Genomic DNA, 26378 nt, shown 5'->3' on the forward strand with positions numbered 1-26378 from the left:
GGGGGAATGGTAGTGACAGACCAGTCTCATCTGTGTTGCAATGCAGCATGACAGGCCAGGGGAGCAGAGTGGGCAGGCTGCAGACACTGGCCTTTGAACGAGGCTGGATTGTGCTGTGTGCAGGCAGGACACCAGCAAGCACCAAGGGCGTGTTCTGCTGAGATGTTCAGCTCTGGGCACTAGCAGCAAAAAAATGCAGAGGAAACTTGGAAGGTAGTAAGAGAAGAACAAAAAAACTGATAACAGAGCTGGAGGGATTGTTTTTATGAGGGAAGATCAAAAGAACTAAATATGTGAAGCTTGGCTAAGTGATGACTAAGAAGGGAACATGAAAACTACCTACAACTGTTTGAAAGGATATAAACACTAGAGGTGAGCAAACAGCGGGGACAAATAGTCTGTGAATTTGAAAGTCATTTTCAGTTCAGCTGTGTTTCTGCCTTTAGTAATCACTTTCTGTTAAGACTTGTGCTTTACTGAAAATATTTTCAGGGAATATTACACTTGTATATTCAAATGCTTCAGTATCTTCAAGGGAATTCTGAAATGTAAATTCAATCTTCAAATTTGAAATTTGCTTTAGTTTACATAAATCACTTAGTGTATAGTGTATACATTGCATTAATCAACAGTATACAAACTTTTTGCACGGCAAGTCAAATATATGGTTGAAAACTATATTTTCAGTTTTAACGTGGTAGTTGTATGTTCCCCTGATGCAATTACTTAGTTAACCAAGTAATGCACGATAGGTTCCAACTGCTTTCTAACAGCTTTGCACAAAAAGATGAGACATTTGCTTTTGTTGTCAGGTTGTATTTTATAAATGGTGAGATTTGCATGTTGAAATGTTGGGGGAGAAATTTTTTTCTTTGACAAGAGTTAAAAGTCACTAGAGCCCAACACCACAGCATGCTTTGTGTATAAGGGCTGTTGGTGCAGTTTTGTGAAGTCATCAAGGTGTGCTTGTGCACTGTGAGGGAGGTCTATTCTAATTTTCTGGTGTACAGTTTGTCAGATGAGTAAGGTGAATTTAGTTCCTGTGACCCTCCATAGGTATTTAGAGCAACTGAATTAAGAAGAAATTTCAGGATGAGTATAAGAAAATGTTGTGTTAATGGTGAAATTTTCTCCTCCTGGAGGTCCACTTGCCATTTAAAGCTCTTGGGCAAAGCAGTGGAAGTGGTTCCTGGGCAAGCCTCAGGTGAACTGGCTAATTCAGTAAGTCATTTTCAACTTTGGTGATTTGCGAATCAGGCATTAAAATTCCATGTTAATACTCATCAACAGGCTTTTCTAAGCATCTGTCCCTGTTAATGCAGGATTGATGCCTGCTTCCCAGTGAATAACAAGAAGGACATGGTCAGCTGTGTAGGTACCCACAGCTGTTTCCAGAGGCGTTTTCTTCAAGAGCGTATGCATGCACGCATGCGTCAGTGCATACTGTACACAAAAACTACAGGCTTTGACCTATGCAAACACACACCAAATTATTGCTTTCTATAAACAAATTAGCATACTTTAAAAGGTGAAAATCTCTATAAAATTGTCTGCCCTGTTGTTTATGGTGTGAGTAGAGGATGCACTACATTACAGAGGGGCTCACATTTCTCTCTTCTCCCCCCCTCTGTAAATGGACGCGTGCTCCGTCCGTTTCACCATTGTTCCTGCCAGCCCGATCCCAGCAGGGGTTCCCTAATTAGCAATCTCTTCATTTCCAATCAAAGCACAAAGCGGCCCCAAAAGCCTCTCTTTATGAGGGAGCTGAGTGGTGGCTGGGGACGTGGAGTGGGATAATTGCCTTCGCCACTGGCAGCAGTAAGCAGCCTGGCTAATTCATTATTGTAATAACTTTGCTTGTCCTTGGGGAGGGGGGGCTAGGGTGAGGAGCACTGAGCCTGGCAGTGCTAGCTGAGGACAGGGGGAAGGGGGAATCCAGCCTGAACTGAGGTAGAAGATGGGAAAAATTGGCAGGAAAGAAGAAACCTTTCAATATTTTTCTGCCTACCCCCCCCCTCCCTTAAATAAATTGAGGGTTAAATTAATTTGTGGCATGGTAGCCAGTGTTCCCTGAGCAAGACTGCCACGAGCACCCTCTGCTCTGCCCTTGTCATGGTCACAGAGAGGGATGTCTAGAAAGGCATGTAAGTTGGCCTCAGGAATGCTGAGGGGGGCTGGGGCTTGGAGGATTAGGAAAACTCAGGAGCTGCCTCTCAGTTCAGGTAGGAAAAGCTGACAGTTAAGCATTGATAGAAGGCTAAATGACTGAGGTACCCACAGTTTGTGGCTTTCAGTGATTCACAAGAAGTCACTGATCCTTGTGTGGAGATTGCATGTTGTATATCTTCAAAGGAGTCCAGAGCTGAGAAATCCTATAGCAGAGCTTTGTTCTTATCTATTGTCTCTTTAAAATACATTTAATAGGTGTAAGACTTGCCTCTGTTTCTGTGGGCTGCAGATTTGTGTTTGCTGGAGCTCTGTTGGCTTTCAGGAGCCATCAAGGCTCTGCCCTTGTGAACAGAGCGCTAAGCTGAGATGCCAGCGACTGACTGAGCTGCCAAAGGGAACAGGCAGTGGTGGTGGCTTCTTCTTCCTCCTCCTTGAAGGGAAATGTCTGTGGTGTGGCACATAAATTTATTAGGATTTTGGTTTTGAAAAGTGTACATAAGTAGGTAACACCAGTCATATAATTTCAGACCCTTTGGTTCTTCTTTTATTTCTTTGTGCTTATCTCAAATTGGTGTGTCAGGGTTTTGTTTATTCCATCTCACTGATGGGACAGCTCCTTCTCTGAATTCCTCTGAGCCAATACTGCTGTGTACATTCATGAAGCCCATCAGTCTGAGATGGTCACCATTCATGTTTCTGCACTGAAATTGCTGGTAATGAAGCTATGTGTTTTATTGTCAGAGTTTTTTCACTGAAAATTATTATTTCTGATATAAAATATAATTAAAGAAACAGTGACATCAAAATGCAAGTGCCAAACATGCAAATTTTTTTTTGCAGCAGGAGCAGTTAAAAATTAAATCATACCCTTGTGATAATTAGTGAACACTTAATTCTGGAGATATTTGTATTGTATTTGTGTTGTGGAGAGGGACATGAAGCAAGTCCTCAGCCTGAGGGGCATTTCAGTGATATGTAACAGATCCTTTGAGTCCCAAAAAAGTTTATCCACCTAAGATGCAAAATGTTTACTGGGAGGAGATGTTTTTGAGATAGTTGAGTAAGGCACTGGAGAATTAACAGCTATTTGGAGCAGAATTTATAGGTGGTGTTGTCCAGACTCTAGTGAGCAGTGATGTTTTCCCAGCTGCCTTATGCTAGGTAGCTGGCCTGCAGGTTTCTCCACTTCTCAAGCAGATGTTCAACCTCTTGGACACTGTGCAGAACACAGCCGAAGGAATTTCAGCAAGAAGAAACTTCCTCTGCCTGGTACCAGTGTCCCCAGAGATGATGCTAATGTCCCAGGAGAAAACATGCCTATTCATTTTTATTTTTCCATGATCAGTGCTGTAGTCCTGATTGTGTTGTGCTTTTTGCTGTCTAATGTAAACACCGTACAGGAAGGTATGTTCAAATAGGCCAGTGAGTGCATCCAATGAGACTCATGGGGGATTTCAATCATTTGCTCTGTGTCCTGTGCCATTTCTATGCTTTTGGATCCTTTTTTGTCAAAGGATCATTTTAGCAGTGGTGGGGGATTTGCACATCTCTTAGTTGGCCCAGTTAATAAGTTGCAGAAGTGGCAGCATATAGGATTGGTATGAGCTCCTGTAGATAGCTCTGCTAGGTGAGAAAATATCCCCCTTTGAACATTTGTGGGATTCTCCATCATGTGGTATGTCCTACCCCTGCTTTGCATTTACCTCTCCAACCCATTCAGAGTACATTAACTGTGTGGAAAATGTGGTGACCAAGTATTAAAACCAGGAGTGGATAGATTCTTTGAATTGTTTCCTTTCCTTGTGTTTCCAGCTGCTTGGGAATGAGGATAATCTTGAATCCCGTTTCTGATGGTTTAAGATGATATGGATCCTAAGAGCTTTTGGTAGATAAACTGGGGAAAGGCAGTTCAGAGGGTTGAAAGACAGCTGACATGCAGCACACTGGCCTAAGCTTGATGGGATGCCAGGGTATGGACAAAGGTTGATGAACTGGAGTAACAATGGGCATTTTAGTCTTGACTTCACTTTTAGTCTGAGACCCTCAATTGTTGCATTGTTAGCAATTGCTTGTGGAGAGGTAAGAAATTGTGGCAATGGGCAAGAGAAGGAATATTAATGATCCAATTTTCAGCTGAGTTCCACTCCAAGGCCTCGCTGGGTGATGTGCATTTTTAATCATAACAAACCAGACTGAGAAGGAGCTGCTTGCAGCAAGGCAGGCCTGTGTGTGGAGCCACAGGGGGTGACACCATCTCAGACCCCTGCCTGCTGCTCAGGCGAGACACAAGGCTGCTCTGCTTGCTTGAGTGCCACCACAGACTAGGTTGGACTGTGGCAGTAAAACCTGGATCACCACTAGAAGTGGAACCAAGGAAGAGGTATAGTAACTCTCTTGAATAGCCTAAAGCTCTTGACTGGAAGAAATCACTGAATTCAACTAGAACTTTGGGCCAAAATTGGCCCTGACTCAAAAGGAGCAGAAATATAATTTCTAGATGCTAGACACCATTGTGCTGTAGCCATGCTGAATTTTCTGCTAACTATTTTTGCAGTCTTGATGGTTTCTGTGATAGGGTCTTCTCACTTGTTTGTGTTTCTTTGACTTTTGAGGCCATGCAGTCTGGCTGAACAACATACCCAACAGTTGCTTTGATCTCTCAGATACACAGAATTTGGGAGAACCCTGGAGGTTTTCTTTTCTTCTGAGGTGCTTTTTATTCCAAACCTTCAGCTACAGAGAGCTTTGCAATACTACTTTGGGAGCCCATCATCTCAGGGTTCAAGTAGGCAGCAGGAGTTGCTGCTGAGGTACGTGCAGGCCTCCTTATCTGGGGATAAGTATTCCATGGTCATTTAACAGTGGGACATGCAGCTCTGTGCTTGATACATGTTTGGGAATGTGCCAGCTGCATACCATAATTTACCAGCTAAGCTTCTAGCTCCACGTCTCAGGACAGCTCCCTCTTTACTTTTTCTTAATATTTTACTCTGTCTTGGTGACTTTGTAACTTCTTTGCCTTAGGGCTAAATAGCTGGTAGTCACTTGCCCCAGAGTTTTAGCTCCACTGTTGTCTGCTTTATGTGAATATGGTGCAGAAGCACAGCCTTTTTGTGGCAGAGGTGTCTGATACATCTCAGGGGCAGAAGAAGCAGCAGCCTAGTGTTCTCAATACAGGAGTGTATTGTTTCAGTGCACGCTAAGCAGGACAGCCATTCCACCTAGCAGAAGGCAGGGGTGCCACATCTCTCACCACAGTGCGGGAGTTATGGCAGGAAGAAACAGCTGTCTCACATCCCTTCAAGTGTATATTAAAGCCAGAAATTAGAACTGATTTTCCTCTTAGAGTTTTCAGCAGCCATTCAGTTGCTTCTGTATATCAGTGCTAGTCTAAACTAGGGAAAAGGGCTGAAGTACTGCATGCCCAGCCTTTGTAGCATCATGTTTTGTGTATCTGGCAGAGAAAAGGTGTCTGGTGTTTGATATCCCAATACTCTTGCTCATTATTTTTAAGTAAACAAGATGAATCTGAAAGAGATATGGGAAAACTCCTGTCCTGCTTTTTATGCCTTTAAACTGAGAGCTAGCATTCTCTGGGATGGATGGTCTGTGCTGATGCAGCTATCTGTATTATGCAAGCAAGGGTTAGAGAATCGCTGCAGAAAAATGGAATGCTGTCTTTCATAGGAGGAGTTTCTGAAAGAACACACACACCCCTGAAATACAGACCAGCCAGGCCACTAGGGCCTGCCACAGTGCCAGAGAAAATGCCAGCAGCTTTAAACTTGTTTCACTAAGGAATGAATGTTACATGATTTGTGCATGAGGGAGAGAATCCACTGAAGTGGTTGAGGAGGGAGTGGAGAGGGGATGGGAGGAGGTGCCTTTCACCATGTAGTAGATGTTGCCTCTGGCATGAGTGCAGGACAGTGAGCAGTTTATACAAGTTGTGTTCATGCAGCAAGTCTGGCCCTGAGAGAGGCACTTTCCACTTGGCAAAGCTACCTCACTGCTGCTGCTGCTTGATACCCAAGCAGCTAAATGCCTCCTTCACAAAAGGCTCAGGCTTTTTAAATGTTGGGCAATGGTCCCCTCCTGGCAGAGGGAAGGGACTGCCAAATGGGTATAGTTTACTGTGATTTTAAAAATCTTTTGGCGGGAAGATGGATTCCATTTGCTGAGATAGGTGGTTGTTGCCCAGGCAAAACTCCCAGTGTATTTACAGCAGCTCTGCAAGGTCTCTCTGTGTGTGGTAGGTGTGTGTGTGCATGTACATGCTTGTGTATGCCTTTATTTCCATGCTCCGGCTGCCTGCCTCTGATTTAAGGGCAGGTTTTATTCCCCAGCTGCCTCAGGGCTCCTCTTTTCTGATTGCATTAAAGTCTCCGTAATTCTCCCCTCATTAATGATTGGCATATTTTTACCTCTCACTAAAGGAGCTTGGAGGCAACTCCCGTGGGGCCCTGCTCGCCAAATGAAACAATTTCATCCTGCTCCAGAAACGCATTAAAAAGGGTTTGTCAGGATCTTATCGCTAGTTAGGGAAAGCTAATCAAATTACTTCTATTTATTAGCTGCTGCAGCAATGTGTCATTCCATCAAGCACAGGTAGTGGGGCAGGCAGGGATTGCATGCTGAGCTCTGTGCATCCAGCGCTGCTGTCTTGATCTGCACAACAGCATCTCTTGCCAGGGGAGGCTGAGGGCCAAGAGAACCTGTGAACTTCCCAGTGACAGTGCTCCTGTTACCATTGCCATGGGACCTCTCATCTGCTCTTTGTTCCTCTTTTCCAGTGGACTCCCCAAAACCCCTTAGTAGCGGTATTCCTGAGCTTTTAACATTGACTCCACTGCTTCTGTATTTGTCTGATCACTTCTTGCTGTTGCTGATTGTGTTTTGATACTGACTGCTTGTTTTGAGGCGGCTTGGGTTTTTTGGCAAGTTTAACTCAGTGGTAAACCAGTCCAGGAATGATTTGTTCCTTTTCCTTGAACCTGGCATGACAAGGAGGACAGTGGGGAGAGATTATGGCAATTGCAACAGAAATAAATATTTTTTTACTTCATGAGACTTTCATGAAAGTCATGAAATATATTTTTCTCAAGTTTTCTTTTTCTTTCTTTTTCTTCCTTTTTCTTTCTTTTTTTCCTTTTTTTCCCTTTTTAAAAATTTTTTCCTAGTACATGTGGTCCGTAAAAGTAATTGCAATTGAGGAAATGGGAAAGTGACTGAGTCTGTTGAATAAACTGCATGCAAGGACTTAGATGAGACTCTGAAAAGGGAACCAACTATTGCTCGACTTGCTGATTGCATGAACAGTAGTGGTTTGTGAAGTACAAGGTGTGAACTCAGAATGAAGCTCACTCTTTTCTTGATTTCACATGTGGAATGTGTACGTCCTTCATGCACATACACTGTGTGTATTTGCAACTATGAATGCACTCCCACTCTTGCACATGATCTTAATTCCCAAGGTGCTGTACCTTTTGTGGGCTTGCTGCTGTCTCAGAAGGGACATGGAGGCAGGTGCTTCACATGTGCTTTCAAACTTTAGAAAGTATAGATCTGCTTCCACCTTTTTACTGTTCCTTTCATCTTCAAACTAATAGCAAGGAAATCTCTGGTGTTTGAGATAAACATGAACTGGAAAGTGAAAATGGGCTTGTTTCCAAGTGAAAACTCCCACATTAATAAAACCATGTAGTGGATATATTTGCATGAAGTGAAGTGTGTCTAAATATAGTTATAGTGACTCACAATGACGATATTGCTGCGCACGTGTGTAAACCTTTGCTGTTTCCTTTTGTGCACACCAACATTTTCCCTCTAGCACAAAATCCTGGGACGGCAGTGAAAACACAGCATTCTCATGTAAAAGCAGACCTTTAAACCCCCTGGTGTGCACACTGTGCGTGGTGCAGGTTTTGCCTAGGGAAGGTTTGTGCTGGCCCTCCGGATTTTGCAGTTGTAGGTAACAACACCGACACACGCTCCGCGTTTGCACAGAACTGATGGAGCGCATAGAGGTTTGCCAGGGCTCTGGCACGACAAGCAACGATTCCTGGCTTGGTGGGGGGCAGGCAAGTACCCCAGCTATTATAGAGTGTGGACTCAGGGATGGTGCTGCCAAGCTGGGTGCCCTGAGCGTGTTCCTGGGAGCGAAGGTGTAGCCAGACTAGCCCGGGGGTGTCCGGCCCCGGCAGCCGCACACAGTGAGCCGCGCTCCAGCATCCTCATTATCCACACAGTTCAGAAAGCAGGCCTGAGCGGGTCAGCACGCTCCACAAAAGGCTCTATCGATTGGGCTGTCGGAGCATTTCCCGGGGTCCTTTATATCTCTTTGCCTCCTCTCAGTAATGAAGAGGCCGAGAGCAGAGAGAGTCAGCAGACTCCCAGCTGCTGGGATTTCTTCATCTTCTCATCAGGATTTTAATTAGACACGTCCGAGAGGGCAGCACCGTGTGAGGGCAGGCGGGAGCTTTATCAAGCAGGCCACTTCTTTAATTACTGTTTACTGACAGATAACAAGGGAGGGGAGGTGGCAGCAGATTGTTGCAGGGGGAAGCGGGGAAAGGACGGCGGTCCCCAGAGTGGGTACTCGGCAAAGAAGGCCTCTGCTAGGGATTGAGTGGGAATTGTTCTGCTCTCCCCACCCTGACATGCTGTTTACCTGTTGCCAGAGTGGGAGAGGTTCCCTTTGCCCCTTTCCTAGAGGGCAGAAGATAGATCTGAAAGGTGTTAAGGGCCAGAGACCCAAGGAATGAAACATACATTTGGTTAGAGAAAAATGAGAGAACTGGCTCTTCTAAGCCTCCAGGATCCTCACCTGAGTGATCCTGTGCCTTCCCAGCCCTGGGCTTCCCTGTGGATTTTCTGGCACTGCACAGTAGGAATCAAAATTATTTTCTTCTCCTTCTGTCTGGAACTGTCAGCCCTCCTCCCTCCCACTACCACCATGGCTGTTTTTGTCTAAAGAAACCTTCTTCCATCTTTCCACGTGTCTTCAGCACTGGTGGTATGAGTGCAGTCTGCTCTGTGGCTGCTTCTGACATGGCCTTGATCCCTGTCTTTTGGGCCAATCCTGCACCTGGTATGAATACAAGCTTCAGCCAGTCCTCTTCTGTTTGGCCCCAGAATTCACATACCCCTCCCATCTTCTGTCTCCTTCCCCGTAAGGTGTTTTTTGGTCATCATGTGTATCCTGGCTGCTGTGTCCTGCTGGGTCATAGCCCTGATTTCAGTTTCGTGGAGCTACCTTTAGATTGTTTTGTGTTATGACAGGGGAATGGTGTTCACAGTTCCCCACAGAGCAAGGGGCTGGGAAGGTCACTGCTCCCGGGCTCAGCCAGCCCCCTGGGACAGACAGTGCCTGTAGTGGAGTGCAGCAGTTGGTGTCCATGAGATCAGTCCTACGGTGAACTAAACTCAGCAGAAATTTTCTCTAAAGATCATGCCACACTCTTGGCTGCATTTTTATCCACTGTTAGGCAGTCTGATGCTTCCAAAATATTGTTGCCATCCCAAAATGGAAGATGGCATGTGCCAGAGCTTGGTTTCCATTGTTGCCAATAAACTTCCACTGCTCCGAGCAGAACAAGATCTGGAGGATGTGCTTGGGATCAGCAAGGACTTGGTAATTGGACTGTTGTTCTTTCATTTTGCTACGCAGTAGCGAGCAGATTATAGAGCCCACACATTATAGATTTCCTGTCATCCCTCATGAATCAAGCTCCACTGTCTTATTTACTGTCGGCCAAGGCCTGTGAATAACATCACCCAGGGATACGCTCCCAAGCAGTTGTGCAAACACGCAGTACAGAGCCATTGCTTGTGCCTTTGAGCTGCCAGCTCACCTTCCCCCATCACATCACCTATGGCAGAGAAGGGTCCTCTGCTTCCTATCTTCATGGAATGGCTCCTGGCTTCCCTGGGAGGTCACAGCTTGTAACACTGGAGGCAAATCTGTGTTATCTAATTAATGTTAAATCCCACATTTTTAAGTGTATGACATTTCTGGTCACAGTTCTGGTCGTTGTGTACACTCATACCTATGTGCACCAAGGATGTGGACTTCCAGTTTCCAGGGAACCATTTTATATTAAATCTGTCTGGTTTGTACTCAAGGCACAGCAGTGGATGTAAGGACACATAAACAGCTCTCAGCCTCACCAAAGACTGCTAAGAAATTCTGTTCTGCACAAAGAATGTAACATATGATAGAGTTGATTTATCAGAATATATCTTCTCAAGTTTCCCAAAATTAGAGATCAAGATTTTGAAAATGTGTGAGAAGTTGAATCCAGGTGGGAGATATGCTGCTGTGAAGGGCTAACACTCTCATGTTCCTCACCCCCCTCCCTTTTTTGTTTTTTTAAACTACAGTGAGTTTCCCTGGAAGTGAGTGGAAATTTGGTTTGCCTACTGCAAGCCAGCAGGCCAGTTGCAAGCTTGTGCCTTGCTCTGGATGTTCATATAAACTCTCTGGCCTTCCAAGTGATACAATTGGATGGCCAGGAATTAAGTTAAAGGGACTGAAGTGGTAATTTGTTTCTGTTAGACAGGTTAGTAGTTCTGTCTTGGAAATCTAGATGTTAGGCAAGATCTGGGGAATGTATCTTCAAATATTAGGAGGCTTTGTCCAAGAGGAAGTGATTAAAGCCATTTGCTATGTCTGATGTTGACAGAGCTGGAAGTAAATGAGCTTTGATTGCAATGTGGGAGATTTCAGTTTGATGTTAACAAACTGATACTGATACAGAAGCATTAGAACAGACTGTCTGAGAGGGGATAAAATTTTTGACAGATATTTTTCCAGTCTGTTTTGAAAGAATAATGCTGCCATAGCATTATCCATTGGGATGGAAGGATGCACCTCACACCTGACCTGGTCCTAGCCCTCTTTTTTGTGACTGTGAGAGGTTAAGACATGTCCGTCCAGCTGATGCAAGCTTGAGATGTGTGCAGGTGCCTATATCAAATAAGCACTAGCGTCTATAAGGTACCAGGATAGTTTACAAAGGAGTACAAGTGCTCCACATTCCTTCAAAGGCCTGCCATCCAAATGCTAATATACCAAACCACAGTAAGTCTTCAAAAGAGATGGCAGCAGCACTCTTTCTTGCTTAACCAACTTCCTTAGTTTTTATCTTTTTTTCCACTGCTTCATACAACAGACAGACTAGTAGCACCATCTTTTTTCTTTACTGGTGCATCCAGTGGGGCTTCATTTCAGTTGATCATACCACTGCCACTTTCCATTGTTTGTGGAAATTTTTGTGAAAATTATTATCCAAACCAGCACTTTTTATATTTTAAACAAAAAGTCTTGAATTATGCCTTCCTTCCATTTAGAAGCAGATCAAGAAGATTCCTCTTTGCTAAGCTCTAAATCAGCTAGTGTTAGTAGGTGGGGCCACCAAACAGGAATGGAAAGACAGTGCAAGGAGGGCTGGGCAAAAAGGAGAGGAGGGGAAGCAAATAGTTATAAGCAGTTGATGAACAAGAGGCTAAGGCTGTGGAGTGTGGGGAAATAGTGTTTGGAGGGGTGAGATGAGGGCAAAGGAAAGGGTTAGCATGGGAAGGCAGAGACAGTGAGGAGAAAAAAGTGGGCTGGGGTGGGCTACAGAGGAGAGAGGATGACTTGGATTGAATGGTTGGAGGAGCCTCTGCATCATGACTTCTCAGCTGTCACCAGGGTCTGAAATTCATTCAGTGTTTCATGCTCCTCATGACAGTTTTCACAAAAGAGGATGAGCTACCTTTGCAGCCTGTTTACTCTGTTACCTTGGTTGTAGTGGCCCACGTGAAGGATTTGTCCCTTCTGATAATCTACAAAAGTGTCATTGTGATGCTTCCTGACAGAATTTCTTTGCTGTAAAAAACACAAACTCTAAAAATGGCATTTCAAATGGTATTAATGCAAAAACTGGATGATGGAAAAAGACCAGTTATCCTCTTCAAGCACTTCTGTCTACCTGACTGTGTGTCTAATACAACTCATGTTTTAGCTACATCACTGTGTGCTGTTTCCTTTGCAGGACCCCTGCCTCATTCACTGCATGTGATGGACCTGCTCTGAGGTAAATCAGAGTTACACAGTGAAAGACACCATCTGTAGGACCCCTGCCTCATTTGTCAGGTGTGTATTGAGTGAGACAAGGGACTGCAGGAGAGAAAGGGAAGCTTTTACAGCTGAGGCAGTGAAATTGTGACCTGACAGTTGACTTCTTTTCTGTACGTGATCCTTTTTATATGATAGTTTTTGGGGTTTTTTGAAGCAGCTGCTATGCCAGGGGTTGTTTAATTGTGTGTTCCTTATTTTATAGGGGGCCTTTTGGTCCCAAACGGCCTGCTTTACAGAAACACTGAGTGCTTAAAGCTGCAAATTTACTAAATGGGAGTCCACTAAACCCATGGTGCTATACAAGCACAGATCAGTCAGGCTGTTGGTGTCTTGGAGTAGGCACCCAGAATTAGCAGATATGTTTTAACACCATCTTCAGTCATTCATCCATAAAATAGGAATAAAAATACCCTCTCCTCTCATAGAAGTATGTGGAAATAAATGATCTTGGGGTAGTGGAGCTCTTAGACAGTGTAATGACAAACCCATAGAAAAACACATAAGGAAATTAATAAACCTCTAGAGCCAGGTTTGAATAATCTGCAGTAAATAAGGCCTGGGGCCACACCCTGAACAATGAGCAGAAACCAGCATCTCAAGCAGCTGCTCATTACATAGGAAAAATCCCTTCTGAGTGCAGTCTGAGATGAGGTACTGTGAAAAAAATACGATCCTGTAATTATGGACTCTAAAATAATGTGAGGGTTAAGAGTATTTTTCACAGATAAACACAATTGTGGTTTTTCCTATCTCTTGACTTCACTTGTATTCTGCTCTATTTAGCACATAGTTTTTGTCTTTGTTTCGTGAGTCCTGTAGAGTTTTGCAGTTCTATGAGCTTAAGATCATTTTGTCCCAGCCACTCCATTTAGATTAAGTGCTGCCATTTCATGTAGTTGCAGATCAACTAAATGCAGGTAGTAAAAACCTGCTCACTTCTATATTATGTATTCCACATGTTGTAATCTCCACTGAGGTGCAGATTTGTGTGAGTGAGAAAGGCAGATCTGACCCTGTCATTTGCCATCATGAGCAAAACTGACACCCAGACGCTCTTGCTCCTACTAGTGAAGGAATTTGGGATATTTGAGAACTTACAGCCTACTAACAGTAATTAAAACACTAAGTTCCCCAGCAGCAATATGCAAGAGGACAATGTCACTGGGGCTAGGAAATTTCTTTAGAAGTCTTTGCTGTAACGTGTGCAGCAAGAATGGCAAAGCTTAAGGAATAACAAAATATGTAAAAATATAACATTCAAAGTACAGAATTTTAAATGACCACCATTTTGTTGACTACTTATGTGCTTGTTTAGGAACAATATAAGAGGGACATTTTACAAAGGTATGTAGCAATAGGACAAGCGGGAATGGCTTCAAAGTGAAAGAGGATAGATTTACATTAGATTTTGGGAAGAAACTCTTTACTGAGAGGGTGGTAAGGCCCTGGAACAGGTTGCCCAGAGAAGCTGTGGCTGCCTTATTCTTGGAAGTGTTCACTGCCAGACTGGATGGGGCTTTGAAGAAACCTGGTCTAATGGAAAGTGTCCCTGTCCATGGCAGGGGGTTGGAATTAAGTGGTCTTCAAGGTCCTTTCCAACCCAAACCATTCTTTGGTTCTATGAAGTATGTAGTGACTGTAATGCAGAAGTGTTAAACTGTGTCAAGTTGAGAAGTAAAAGGTTAATGGTGTTGGAATGATCAGTGTACAAACCTAATGCTGGTTAACCTTTCCATACCATGTCTGATATTTGATATAATTTGAAGAGAGAATGTTATGAATGGTAGAGGAAGTAGACCTTTGTCATGTATCCCTGACATTTTGTTTGTAAGGATTAGAGGTGTCTAAGATGTCTAAGAAATGTGCCATAAAATCTTTTTCTCTTATATTTTCCCTTTTTTCTCCCTTATTAACTATCTCAAATACTCAAAGAGGAATTTGTTGGCCTATTTAGGCTGTAGAATGTGATGCTTCTCTCAAGGATGACTAGTATTACTGTTGTCTGGTTTATGACTTGGAAAGCACTGGTTCCCACATGTGCTGCAGATAATCATTCATTCATTCAATAAAGTATGCCAAACCTATCAAACATATTTTAGCCTGTGTAAGAAACTGAATGAGTGTCATTTGAAGTATCTTAACTGCTCAGTTTTAACAGTTTCATCAGATAAATATACTGTGTGGTTTAAAGACAACACACAAAAAAGTGATGCCAGGGTACCCAAGTGCAGGAACTCTCTCAAAAATCCCCTTAGGCAAGGCCTGGCATTAGTGGCAAAAGGAGAGCAAAGAGCAATTTAAAAAATATAACAATCTGTTCTTGTAGTGGTCAGACAGCAAGAGGCAGCACATGTGCTGGGTGGGAGCCATCAATGAGAACTGGTTTTCCCATGGGATATACCAACCTGGACCATCAAAGTAAGCTGTGGCTAGGACAAACAGATGTTATGCCAGACACATCAGCAGAGCTAGTCTGCTTTGCATAGGTGTCTGATCTTACTTGGCATGCTTTAGGCTCTCTTCTGAATCTCAGGGTGGAATATAACCATTATGATTTCATCCTAACTGCTCTGTTCTGCACATTGATGCAACTCTTGGGTATTACTTCTAGCCTGTGCTAGCACGAAGCTGAGGCACATGGTGGTATGTTGCCAGGTGCACAGCTCATGGATGCACAACCCCAGTCACACACCTCTGCTTCCCTTCAGTGAGAGAAGGAGGGAGCCTGTGCATTAACACTGCATTAACAAAGTAAACACTTTGCCTACAGGTGTCTTATTGACAGAGTTAGGCAGTGTCAGTGCCCCCAGACTGATGTTTTAAAACACCATCCTGAAGCATCCCTGCACAACAGGGACTCTGCTCTCTGGAAAACTAGCTTAGGACAGAGTGGGGTAAATGAACCTGAACGTAAGGGCTGGAGGCCCTTACACTGTTGTGGCAGTGCAGGGGTAAGGTCAGGTCTTCATTTGCAAAAACTGCGCTTGACCAGGGGCTATGATCCTAACCTTGCCCAGGGGCAGGAAGCTGGAGTCTCATTCTCACAGTCCTGCCAAGCAGAAAGTGTTTATTTCCTGCTCTGGATCCACGATCCAGGAGGAATGAATAAAAGTGATTTAATCTTCAGTGTGAGGAAAATCACCTGACTGAGCAGGACACAGAGGACAAATGGGACAGGGGGCCTTAGCTTGCCTGGCCAGGAGGGATGGGAAAACAGAAGTGAGGCACAGGATCGGAATCGCTAATTGTTATTTATTATTAATTTTCTAATTTTTCCCTTGCTCGGATTCCATGATTGCTGGAAATCAGGGCTCCTCTGGCTGTCTGGGTGCATCTGTGACATTGACTCTGTCTTTGAGATAGGGAGCACCCTCTGGTGGTTAAGGATAACCTGACATTTCCTGGGATTGGCGCCCATCAGCCCTACAAGCTGCCAGTTGAGGCGGACAGGAGGCATATGCCGGCATACTGTCGCTGTTGGGAAGGGTGTTTGGGGTGCAAATATTCACTCTGACTCGCTAACCCAGGAACATGATTCTTAGGAACCATTTTAGCGCAGTGAAAAGTGTGTAAGGTGTGTTTGTTCTCCCTACCGTGCTGTTGTGTAAAAGCCCACTTACATACCCTTCTTGCTTTCTCCCAATGAGAGGGCAAGTAAAATTCAATTTTCTTTATTAATTCCCAGTGGACACAAAATCCTGCCCTGACTCTCTCCCTAGGGATTGTGGTTTCCTGCCTTGGCTCTTGCTCCTGTCTCCAAAAGCTCTAGTCTTGCACTCAGACCTTTCTGTGGTCCATCTCTGCCTGGATTTCCTCTGCCTAGAGTGCTAAAGGCAGGACAGTACAGTCCCTTGCAGGGAACAGAGGAATTCAGCTCAGGTTTCCCTTCTCCTTCCCTAAGTGGATTAACAGGCTGAAGGGATGTCTGTGCCTGCCTGCCTCAATCTTCATTAGCTAACGTGTTCCGCCAGCCGCAGTCACATCCTGGGCTGGGGAGCTGTTTGACAGCAGTGGATTCTGGCCCCAGCCTCTCACAAAGGCTGTTGCATCTTCTGAGAGGTTTTTCTTCATAACAGGGCTCTGTGGGCTGCCCTGGATGGAAGGGATGGAGGGCAGGAGTGCTGCAAGATGTACAATATTGCTGTGTCCGCTGCTCACTTTGCAAGAACTAATCTGCATCCTCTGCTGGCTGCAACGCTGCACCTCTGTGTAATGCACGTGCTGCATGAGCGGCAGAAAACATTCCAAAACAGCACCCACATGAACTTTTTTTTATTTCCTCCTCCTTTTTCCCAGGCAAGGGGGGGATCCTGAATATCCTGAATATCCTGGGATGTCTCTGAAACTTTTTTTACCTGGCTGTCACTTCTGGATGCTCTTTCTTGGGTGCTTGTAGGCAGTCAATTTGAATGCAGTATTTCCTAACAGGCTGTGTGCAAGAAAGTGACCTTATCTCCTCAGCTGCTTCTTCCTTTTGCTTTGTAGTAGTCATTATTAATGGGTGTTGCACCCTTGGACAGGCAGTCATTTATTCCACCAGTACTGTTGTTTCCTCAGTTCAGAGAATATCTTTTCTACACACGTGAGATGTACACTTTAAATTGCATTGATTTTGGAACAATCCATTTAAACTACTGAAAATCCAAATTGTGGACGCTCTCCTGCCAGTTTGAGGATGCTTCATTTTTGTTCATTGGTTGTCTAAACAGATTAAGTTTCTATAGTAATGAGTGCCTCTTGCACTGGCTTAAGTTAATCTATTTCAAATTGTACCTTGAATTATACTGTGGTAACATTCTTATGCAAAGAAAGCCTGCAACGAGAGGAGGTGAACACTGGGCATCACTAATACCATCAGGGGTTGCCTGTGCCCAGGCAGTAAGGGGGGAATCTTGTAATCTGACCATTGTGGCAGGGAAAGCTGGTGTGCCATGCTCTGAAAGCAAGGTCAAGTGGCCAGGAACAGAATCAAAATGGATTTTTTTTTTCTTTTAGCAAGTTGGAAGGGAAATAAAAAAGGCATATGACTATTAAGGGCCAAAGGACACTACAGACTCTGAAGGATTTTAGAACCTAAAGCTGTTATTTAGCAAACGAAGGGATGAATTGAATTTCCCAAACAACATATGTTAAAGCACACAAATGAAAAACCCCAGTCCTTATGAACTAGAAGTGTATTTGGTTTGGCCCTGTAAAGCCACAAGTCAATGGTCAAAGCAGAACAGCTCCCTGGAGAGCCCTGGCTTGCTGGTTCTAGCTCCCTGGGGGATGCAACCATCTCTGGAGTACTCCCCTCTCAGGGCTATGTAGCTGTCAGTGCTTAGTGATGTGCTTCCCAGAGCAGGAAACAAAGGTTACACAACTCTAAAAACATAACCTATCTCTGAATGGGCAGCAGAAGAATTTTCCTTTGAGAGGTCAAGTGAGACCTATTTTATTGAAAGGAAAATGGATCCCTTTTTTACTGCCCTTTGTTTGGAGGAATATAAACTGTAAGAACAAATCTGGTTTTATATATTTACAAGTAGCAGAAATCCCTTTATGTATGGGGAGGAGCAGACTGGGGATGTGCCAGTTAGGATTTGCTGAAACACCCTCATGGTTAGATTTTGTGCTTTTTTGATGTTGAGGTTGCCTTGGATCACTGATCTTGATGAAGATGATACTCTCTTGCTCTTCAGTCCTTTCCTTTTCAAAGGTTTCCCAAAGCACTTTATGCATAATGGGCTATTTTGCTACCACAACTGCCTTTGCAGTACCTTTAATAGCACCAAACAATGTACTGATTTGAGACCAGAATTGAGAAAGAATGTTATTGGTGTGGAGTAATGCAAGATATACTAGCAGAGGCTGAGTAGAAATAAACCGGGGTAGTTGAACGAGATGTGTCTAAAGCGTAGATTGCCATCTGCTCCTGCCCTTTTCATCTCAATCTCTGGCATTTCATCAGTAATGAATTGCAGGCAGACATGAATTGACACAGTGCAGGCTGTACCTCTCATAATCTGTTCAATCCCCATCAGTGACCCTTCTGTAACACTAGTTCTACAACATCTTCTAGTGAAAGACTCTGGTAGTGATTGGTAGTTTCCACACTCCTGTCCCCTCTCTGGCCCTCTGACCAAAGCCAGAACAAGAAGATAGTTACCAGATCTGGCTGACTGGGCAGATCTGTCTGTCTCTACAGCTTTTTTTAGTTCATTATGAAGGTCATCTCTGAATACTGAAGGGTGTTCTTTTAAGGAACAGCTGATAGAAGATTATCAACTGTGATTTTAGGGAATAACTCCTCCTCATCCTCCAGTTTTGGGAAACAGTAAGAAATTGCATTGACAAACACAGTACTGTATCTTGAAAATGAATTCTTAATACCATATAAAGAATTCTGTATTTCCATACTGGCCTTTTTCAGTTCACATATTTCTTCATGTTTACTCTGCTAGTCTTTCCCTCCCCTTAAGCTTAAAATGTTTAGGTGAGCTTTGGATACAGACTAGACTGACTTGCTTTCTGTGCAGTTAGAATCTTGTTGCATGTAACTTCAGGGTTGCTTTCTCAGATGTGGATTGAACTGAGGATGTCTGTTGGGAGTTTCAGGTCTTGGTTTTCTCATTGGAGGTCCTTCCATCAGGCAGGTCTGTTAAATGCTTGCTGGGTCCCTAGAGACACTTGATCTGTGTTTAAAGGGAAGCAGCTGAACCACAAGAAGAGAGAAATGGCTGTGTACTCAAGCACTATTGCTCTAAAGGGATCTTGCTGAGAGCTGTGCAAAGCTTGCATGGCAGTCTGGGTGCCTGGGGCTCTCCATGTGCTTCATCCCAGCAGAGATCTGTGTGATGCTCTTGCTTGCCTTTCCTGCTCTGAGAAAGATAAGTTGATGGCTCAAGGATGCTTTGAGCACGAACTGTGTTTAACTCTCCTGAGGCTCAGACCAGGTAAATCTCTGGAGGATTCCAAGCAGCACCTGCCTTCTGCTCCCCACTCCTCTTAAAGCTTCCCCAGTGGAGAGATCCGCTCAGGGAGAGCAGGAAGTCCATAAATAAATAATTCCCTCTGTCTGTCCTGATCAGCCCAAGCAGCTGTGATTGCTCCTGAATGCCTAGGTTGCTTGCTTCTTAATGGCTTTTAAACCAATTTTGCCCTCATCTGATGACCCAGCTTCTCATCCTAGTTTTAGAGGAACAATTTCTTCTTTTAGAGAGAGGGGTTTGGGGGCTATTTATGCTGTGTCAAGGGTTTTGGTTGGATGAAATAGTATAGCAGTGCCAGCAGAGCCACAGTTCTCTGGTTCTCTCAGGCTGCCCCATACCTTATTTTGACAAATCTCTACAGGACACCTCTGAGGGTATTGCAGATAGCATTGACCCTCGCTTGAGAGCACTGGACACCTGTCATGTTCGTGGACATCCCGCAAAGATTTAATAACTTTTACACCATTCTTAAGACTGTTTTTGGAATGTGTTTTACTGTTGGGAGAGCTAATCACTGAGACATCTGAGTGCTTATCCTTTGCTCTACAGTGTGTAGGTAAAGTCTGGGAATATAAGTTAGCAGTGTAAGCTCTCACTTTTCAGTTCAGCTGACTTAAAGCATCTCATTAATGGACATTAGACAGCTTGACAAATATTTAGACCTTATATTGTTGCTTTTGTACCTTGTGTGTACGAACTGTAGTGGATTTTTTAAAAAGTGCTTGTTAAATAGCAAGTGGTCAGTCAAATCTAAATGTTCTTGGTTTGTATCCTAGTGCAACCCTTGGAGATACTTACTGCTCCTCTGATGGGTGTCATCTAGGTTTGTCTGTAGAGAAGTATTAGCACAACCTCCATCAGCAGAACCTACCTGCCTGGCAGTAGCACATGCAAGGCATGATCTGAACATCCTTACAGTGCTGGCCAGCTATCCTGTGGGATGTGTACTAGCACAGCCTTGTGTCATGTTGCAGGCTGATGACCATCATCCCCACAGTGCCTTTGGAAGAGGCACTAGTCTGTCTGGGCGGAATGCAGCTGCCCTGCCTATGGTTACAGTGCCAAATGGGCTGATTCAATCCAAATAGTCGATGGTTGATGACTTACATTTTTTTTTGGTGTTAACCATCCCCCTTGACCAGTCACTTTAGTGAGTATCCTCATTAAATGAGCCACTAGAAACAAAGTGGCATCTCAAGGTGGTATTGTTGCCTAGATCCTTCTGTCTCATTAGCAAGGCAGGGCCCGCTGGGTGCTACATCATTGGTGGTTAAGTGGACCTCTGTATCTGAAGCAGTGACAGTCTTTCCCACTGTCTTCCTTCTCTTCTGTTTCTGTCTAACTTGGTACTCTGGAAAAGCAATGGGTTTAACAAAGAGAAGTGCCGTCCCCAGACTGTATGGTTCTCAGGACAAACCTGGTAGCAACAACTTCTGGAAGTTACATCACAAAAGCCTACCCTTTACTGTGCTGCTGACTGCAGTAGTTATGAAATACTGCCAAATGTTGAGGGGCAAGGTCTAAAAGATGAGTCGAGTACTACTGAGTTCAGCTGACTGGAAATGTTTAATGGAAGATTGCTATGTTCAACAGAGGAGCAGAGAGGGGAGGCATTGACAGTTGTTGATCACCACTAAAATAAAGGTGTTAGAGAGATTAGCAAAAGACCAATACTGGATTTTCTTTTGTAAGCAATGTGGAGACCAAGAGGACCTGTTGCTAGGAGGCTGCAGCACCAAAGTCACCCTCCAACCACATGGGACTGAGATTTGAGTTTGCCTTAACAATGAAACTGGAAAGTAATCCTTTCTACTGCTGCCATAGGAACGGTGAAGCTGGCAACACGTGACTATGAAGGATGAAAGAATTTTTGCTGAAATCCAGTGATACACATTCAGGTCTGTCAGGAAAAGATTTTACTGCTGCCCACAACTGCCTGTGTGCTGAGATCTCTGAGAAATTCCAGGACTTGTAACTCATTCAACAAGAGCTTTTCAAAGACATCCAGGGGTCTTCCACACATGGGAAAGATCACTGTCTTTTAGAATACATAAAGCAGCACAACAGAAATAGAACTGAGCTGGTGAAACTTCTTTCCTTTGCATGGAAGAGCTTTTTTATCTGGTAACCAGCATCTGACTCTTCATGACTGGCTACTCTCTTGACACTGTATGTTCATATATTGTGTAGGTATGGTCCTGAGTTGCCCTGCCTCTTCTAAGTGATGCTTTGTGATATAAACAAGAATTATTTTTCTTGTTATTTTTTCTCTTTGTTTTTTGAAAATGTACTGCAAAAACCTGATCATTCATGGTGTGTAGGCATAGTGTTTGAATGTTAATGACTTGTAGACAGAACAGTGGTTTCCTAATGCACTTTACTTGAAGGTGTCTGAATGTGATGCAGATATGTAACTCATGATGGTACTTAAAAGTTAAAAGTATATTAAGCTTGGGATGGGTTTTGTTGCCAAAGCTGTCTAATCAAATAATCTGCCACAGCAATTTGCTCTTGTCCAACAAGTGAAATAGATGTTATTCAAGTAATAAACTCAAGAGGGAGCTGTGTAAAAAAATCTGCATTTTTCTTGAAACACTCATGTTAGTACAGAACAAATCTTAAGAAAGGTCATGTATTGAAGTGAACTATTTGGAGATTCAGAGCAGAGGAGAGTTGAGGTTGCTGTGCAGCTGATACCAGAATACCAGGATACCAGAATGAAGCTGGCATGTCATGCGTGGTTCTAGCCAAAACCTGAAGTCCATTACTATTAGAAATTGGTGTATTCTGAGGCTGGAGTGATGACCAGAAGAGCAGTCCTGATCATCTGATATCTCTGTTTTTCTCCAGACAGAAACTATATCAAGTTTGCTAATGTCACTTGGGACCTGCAGGTTCATCTCACTGTTAAATGCTTTTGTATAGATCCACTGTTGGTGAGCATCTCTGTATTTGGCCTGACTGACCACCTGGTGAAGTCAATAGTCTTCTATCAATTGTGCCCATATGAGACCAGATGGAGGTTCCTGCAGGGAAAGGAAGGTCTTTATCCTAGCTTTCTTCATCCCTTACACCCTGGCAAGAAAAGCCCTTTTACTGCTTTTCTTCTTTATAACGGCCTATCTCATGTTCTAAAATAACTCTGTTACCTACACAGAGAACCCAGCTAAGAGGAACCTGCACACTTACCCGCTGGATTTTGTCACATCATTGTATTCAAACTGCAGCCACCTCATTGCTGTTGCTGGGAAATAAGTTATCTTGCCTGTGTTTCCATCACAGACTTGGAAAAATTACCCTTCACCCTTGCTGCCTGGCCCTCAGTAGGCATACTTTCTTACCAGTAGTAACTCTGAAAAATTTTGGTTCTTTAAGCCCCACTCCTTTTCTGGGTTGAGACACTTGACACTATCAATGCACATGCCAAAAGTGTTTTCATTTTTGGCATGCAGCATAAGAGTAAGTAACCATTATTTCTCCTGACAAGACAGGTATTTCTTTTGATCAATCCAGTGAGTAAGCTGATACTGTGAATATTAAGGTCCTAGGGTGATTAGAATGGATGGGCTTGGAGTGCATGGGCTTGGAGAGGAAACCAGCTAATCATCTCCCCAAATCAGAGCAATGAACAAGAACCCCCTGTTCTGCTGACCATCTTCCTTGACCTTCTGCAAAACCAGACTTGCAGCTAGTGTAATTTTAGGAAAGCTAAAGCTGAAAATATGCTATTTGACTTTATGTCCCATCTGACAAGATGAACCTCCATACTAGGAAGGCCACGCTTGTGATGGAGGATTTGCAACAGCTAAGCAGAGGTAAAGATTCCTTGATGCCTTGTGTTCTCTCCTTCCTCCAGGTAGCTGAGCAAATGGCCCAGCTACTGCCCTATGGACACCGAGGATCATGGAGGGAGGATTAATTTCTGCTTTGCTGGAGTTGAAAGAGTATAGGAAATGCAGTTACTGTGCTAGTAAATTATGTGTAGGTGTGAGTGTGAATAAAAATCCCTTTCCAGTCAAGGTCCTGGCCATGTTATGCCTGGCTACAGTAACCCAGCTGAGGATTAGTGTAACATATCATGGAAAAAAGATCACCAACAGATCCAAATTTGGAGCTGGATCACCGCTCTCCATTGAAATCTTCTAAGCCTACAAAATCAACCTACCTCTCTAATTACCTGTGTTTTCTGAGGAAGGTTTCTGTCCACTCAGTTAAACAACAGTTAGGCAGAGACTGACTAAGAAGTAGGTCGCCAAAACATGAAAGAAGATACACTGCTGTGTTTCTGGGCAAGTAGGATACAAGTTCTTATGAAATACCCCAGCTAACTGATGATGCAAGGAAGAGCAGAAGGCATAATCCCAGCTATATAATTTCCTCTCCTGCCTCTCTCTGTGTTTCTTGTTACAAATTCTTCCATAATCTGGAAAGAAAAGTTTCTATTCTGATTCTTTATTCTTTCCCATTTGGTAAAATACTCTGCATCTGTCTCTTACTCTGATGCTGTTTTAATTTTATAAAAGTTAGATTTCCTTTGCCTGGTTTGTCTTTGGGCACGTGTGTCTCTGCAATGAACTTTCATTAAAGATATCAGCAGGAACATGTTCTGCTGTAGAAGAGAGTCCTGCTATTAGCACTGCAAAGACAAAAATGGGTATACAACCACATAAAACATCACTGGCCATATATGAAAAAAAAAATTTATAAATGGTTATTAAAAGGAAGCCTTGACTTTTTACTGGCAATGCAGAAACTATGTTTATCCTAACTCAGGGCTCCTGACACTGTTAGGAGCACTGTATCACACTGTAGCACAGAGCTCCTAGCACTGTATCCAAGCACAGAAATTAAGGTCACAGTTTTGGGAGAGAGAATTCTCATTTAAAGCAGGACAGTAAGGCTTAAGACACTTGTATTCAGACTGTTGTGCTACAGATCTGCTCAGACTGATCTGGGGCAAGCCACACAACCTCTTTATAGTAGGATTGGGCAGTCTATAGGTTGTGAATTATAACACATTCTAAAAACTAGGTAATGTTTGAAGCACATCTAAGGATGTTCAGATGTGTGTTCATAGTTTGAAAATCACAACATGAAAACTATTTTCTGTTTAAATAGATGTTGAGCTTCATCATGGTACCTTTAGATGGAAGCATATTGTTTGCAAGGCCAATTTGATCTTTACAGAAAAAAAAATCTTTTGGAGTTTGGTAGAAAAGAAGACTGCTTTTGGTGGGGAGAGCAAACTGTTTTGTTTGGGTGAGTGACAAAATAGAATAGAGCCCTAAATAAAGAAGACTGGTCTGTAAGAGCCATCAGGGACCTGTGTTTGGAGTATTTAGGTTTCTCTTCAGGGCTACTAGCCCTGCACAGCAAAGGATCAGGACATGTAACAGTGACTTGGGTGAAGTCAGGAAGTTCTATTGGCCTCAAAGGTGTGAAAGGCTTGTCTTCTGAATTCAACCCAATGACCCCTCTGTAACTTAAATGAGACACAGGCTGGGAAAGATTTCTTGTCATCAATCTCCTCTTTACCCAGCAGACAAGATAAAAAAGTGTATACACAAAACTGCTCAGCCCAGTTCAGGTCTCCTAATTATCTTTTTTTGCCTTGTACAGACAGCAGTTCACTCACTTCCTTGTGCAAATATAATAATAGAGCCTTCATAAAAGGGAAAAAAAACTATCACAAACACTGAAAGTAACTAGATCTCTTCCTCTCCTGCATTTTCCTTAGGAAAAAAAAAAAAAAAAGACCTTATCAACAAGTGAAATCAAGAGTTTGTTTGGCATGATTTCCAGGTTACTCCTATATTAGACCAAATGAAATTTCTGTCAATCAATCAGTCAACTTGCTGGAAAGTTGATCATTATTCCATGATAAAAGTTTTTTAAAAAGTAAAACATGAGTTTATCAAAACCAGATTGGTCCTTAAAGGCTGGAGAAAAGTCTTCAAAGAAAGTCTCTATCCATTATACCTTGGAAGAGCCAGGAAAATTAGAGATATATATCACAATCTTTCCCTTCCCTTCCCTTCCCTTCCCTTCCCTTCCCTGTCTCAAAGAACTGATACTGCCTATCACTCCATCAGCCTGCAGTGCTCTGATTGTGATCTGTCCAAGGCTCATATTGATGGAATGTTGATGCAGAGCATTGGACAATGTCTAAGGAGAACAGGTGACCTCAAAAGCCCGAGGCTGCCTTATGAAAGTCATCCCAAAGGGTGGCACTTTCCAGAGCACCTCTGCGTAGGCTCTGCTCAGAGGCCACAGAGTTGGCCAGGATGGTTCCCTGCCCCTCCTGCAGTGAGAGAGCAGCAATTCCAGGGGAGGATTTGGTCAGGGCAGCAAACAAAGGCTCTGCTCACAAACCAAGCCTGGTGCTTCTGTTCTGTATGGAGTTCTGCCTTGCATTTACCCTAAGAGAGCTCTTTTGCTTCCAGATCTACCAGCTTAATCTTACAGTCCTTTCTAACTTCATCCTGGAACTGTTTAAAAATCACACATATCTGAAGGATAGCCATCTTGAGATCAGTGTTTCTTTCTTTATTCTTTGGGAGAAGAGAAATTGGCCAAAGCTGTGAGAGGTTTGCAAAGAAAGCCTTCGGAAGTTCCAAAATCAGCTTGCAGGACTCTTGTTCTCTTTCTTAGGGAATTCAGGTTGGCAGATCAAGCCCAGCCAGCAGAGACTGTTCCTTTCTATCTTTTTCAGAAAGGAAGGGTCAGACTTCTGCACAGGTTACTCTCTAGGCAGGGGAAGCTCAATTTGTCCATTTGCACTGGGTCAGAAGAGATTAATATTACGTTTCTGCACCACTCTGCAAACGCCCACCTCACCCAGGTAGTCCTCTGTCAGCAACAGCCCATTTCCAGCATACAAACCCACTATTGTACTGTTTATATCAGTTAATTCAGCCCTGTGGACCTTGTGCCAGGCAATCTCATGGCTCCCTGCTTGCATCACCTCAGCCTGAATAAAAGTTAAAGTGCAAAATTAAAACATCAGCTATTGGGAGAGCAGGAGCTGCCTGCCAAGCCATTCCCACTCTGGTCTCCTATTCGCTGAGAGCCTACACCAGAGTTAATCTCTGCACAGTCAGGATCCAGTCAGGGTG

The 26378-nt window shown here is 43.5% G+C and overlaps 1 protein-coding gene across 3 annotated transcripts in view; it reads left to right on the forward strand.

Annotated features, from left to right (window-relative positions):
• Window positions 1–26378, forward strand: part of ESRRB (estrogen related receptor beta) — a 127072-nt gene that overhangs the window by 15618 nt on the left and 85076 nt on the right. The window contains exon 2 of one of the 3 annotated variants that reach the window (XM_041427608.1): window positions 12207–12307. The exons of 1 other annotated variant lie outside the window; for it this stretch is intronic. Coding sequence is in view for 1 of the 2 variants with exons in the window: in XM_041427583.1 (XP_041283517.1) it covers window positions 12207–12248 (42 nt within the window). In the remaining variant the exon portion in view is untranslated. The remainder of the gene's footprint in view (window positions 1–12206; window positions 12308–26378) is intronic. One more of the 3 variants, XM_041427583.1, reaches the window with a different exon arrangement.

This window comes from Onychostruthus taczanowskii, unplaced genomic scaffold, assembly GCF_017590055.1.
Source record: "Onychostruthus taczanowskii isolate IOZ18803 unplaced genomic scaffold, ASM1759005v1 scaffold1, whole genome shotgun sequence".
NCBI classification, from domain to species: Eukaryota; Metazoa; Chordata; class Aves; order Passeriformes; family Passeridae; genus Onychostruthus; species Onychostruthus taczanowskii.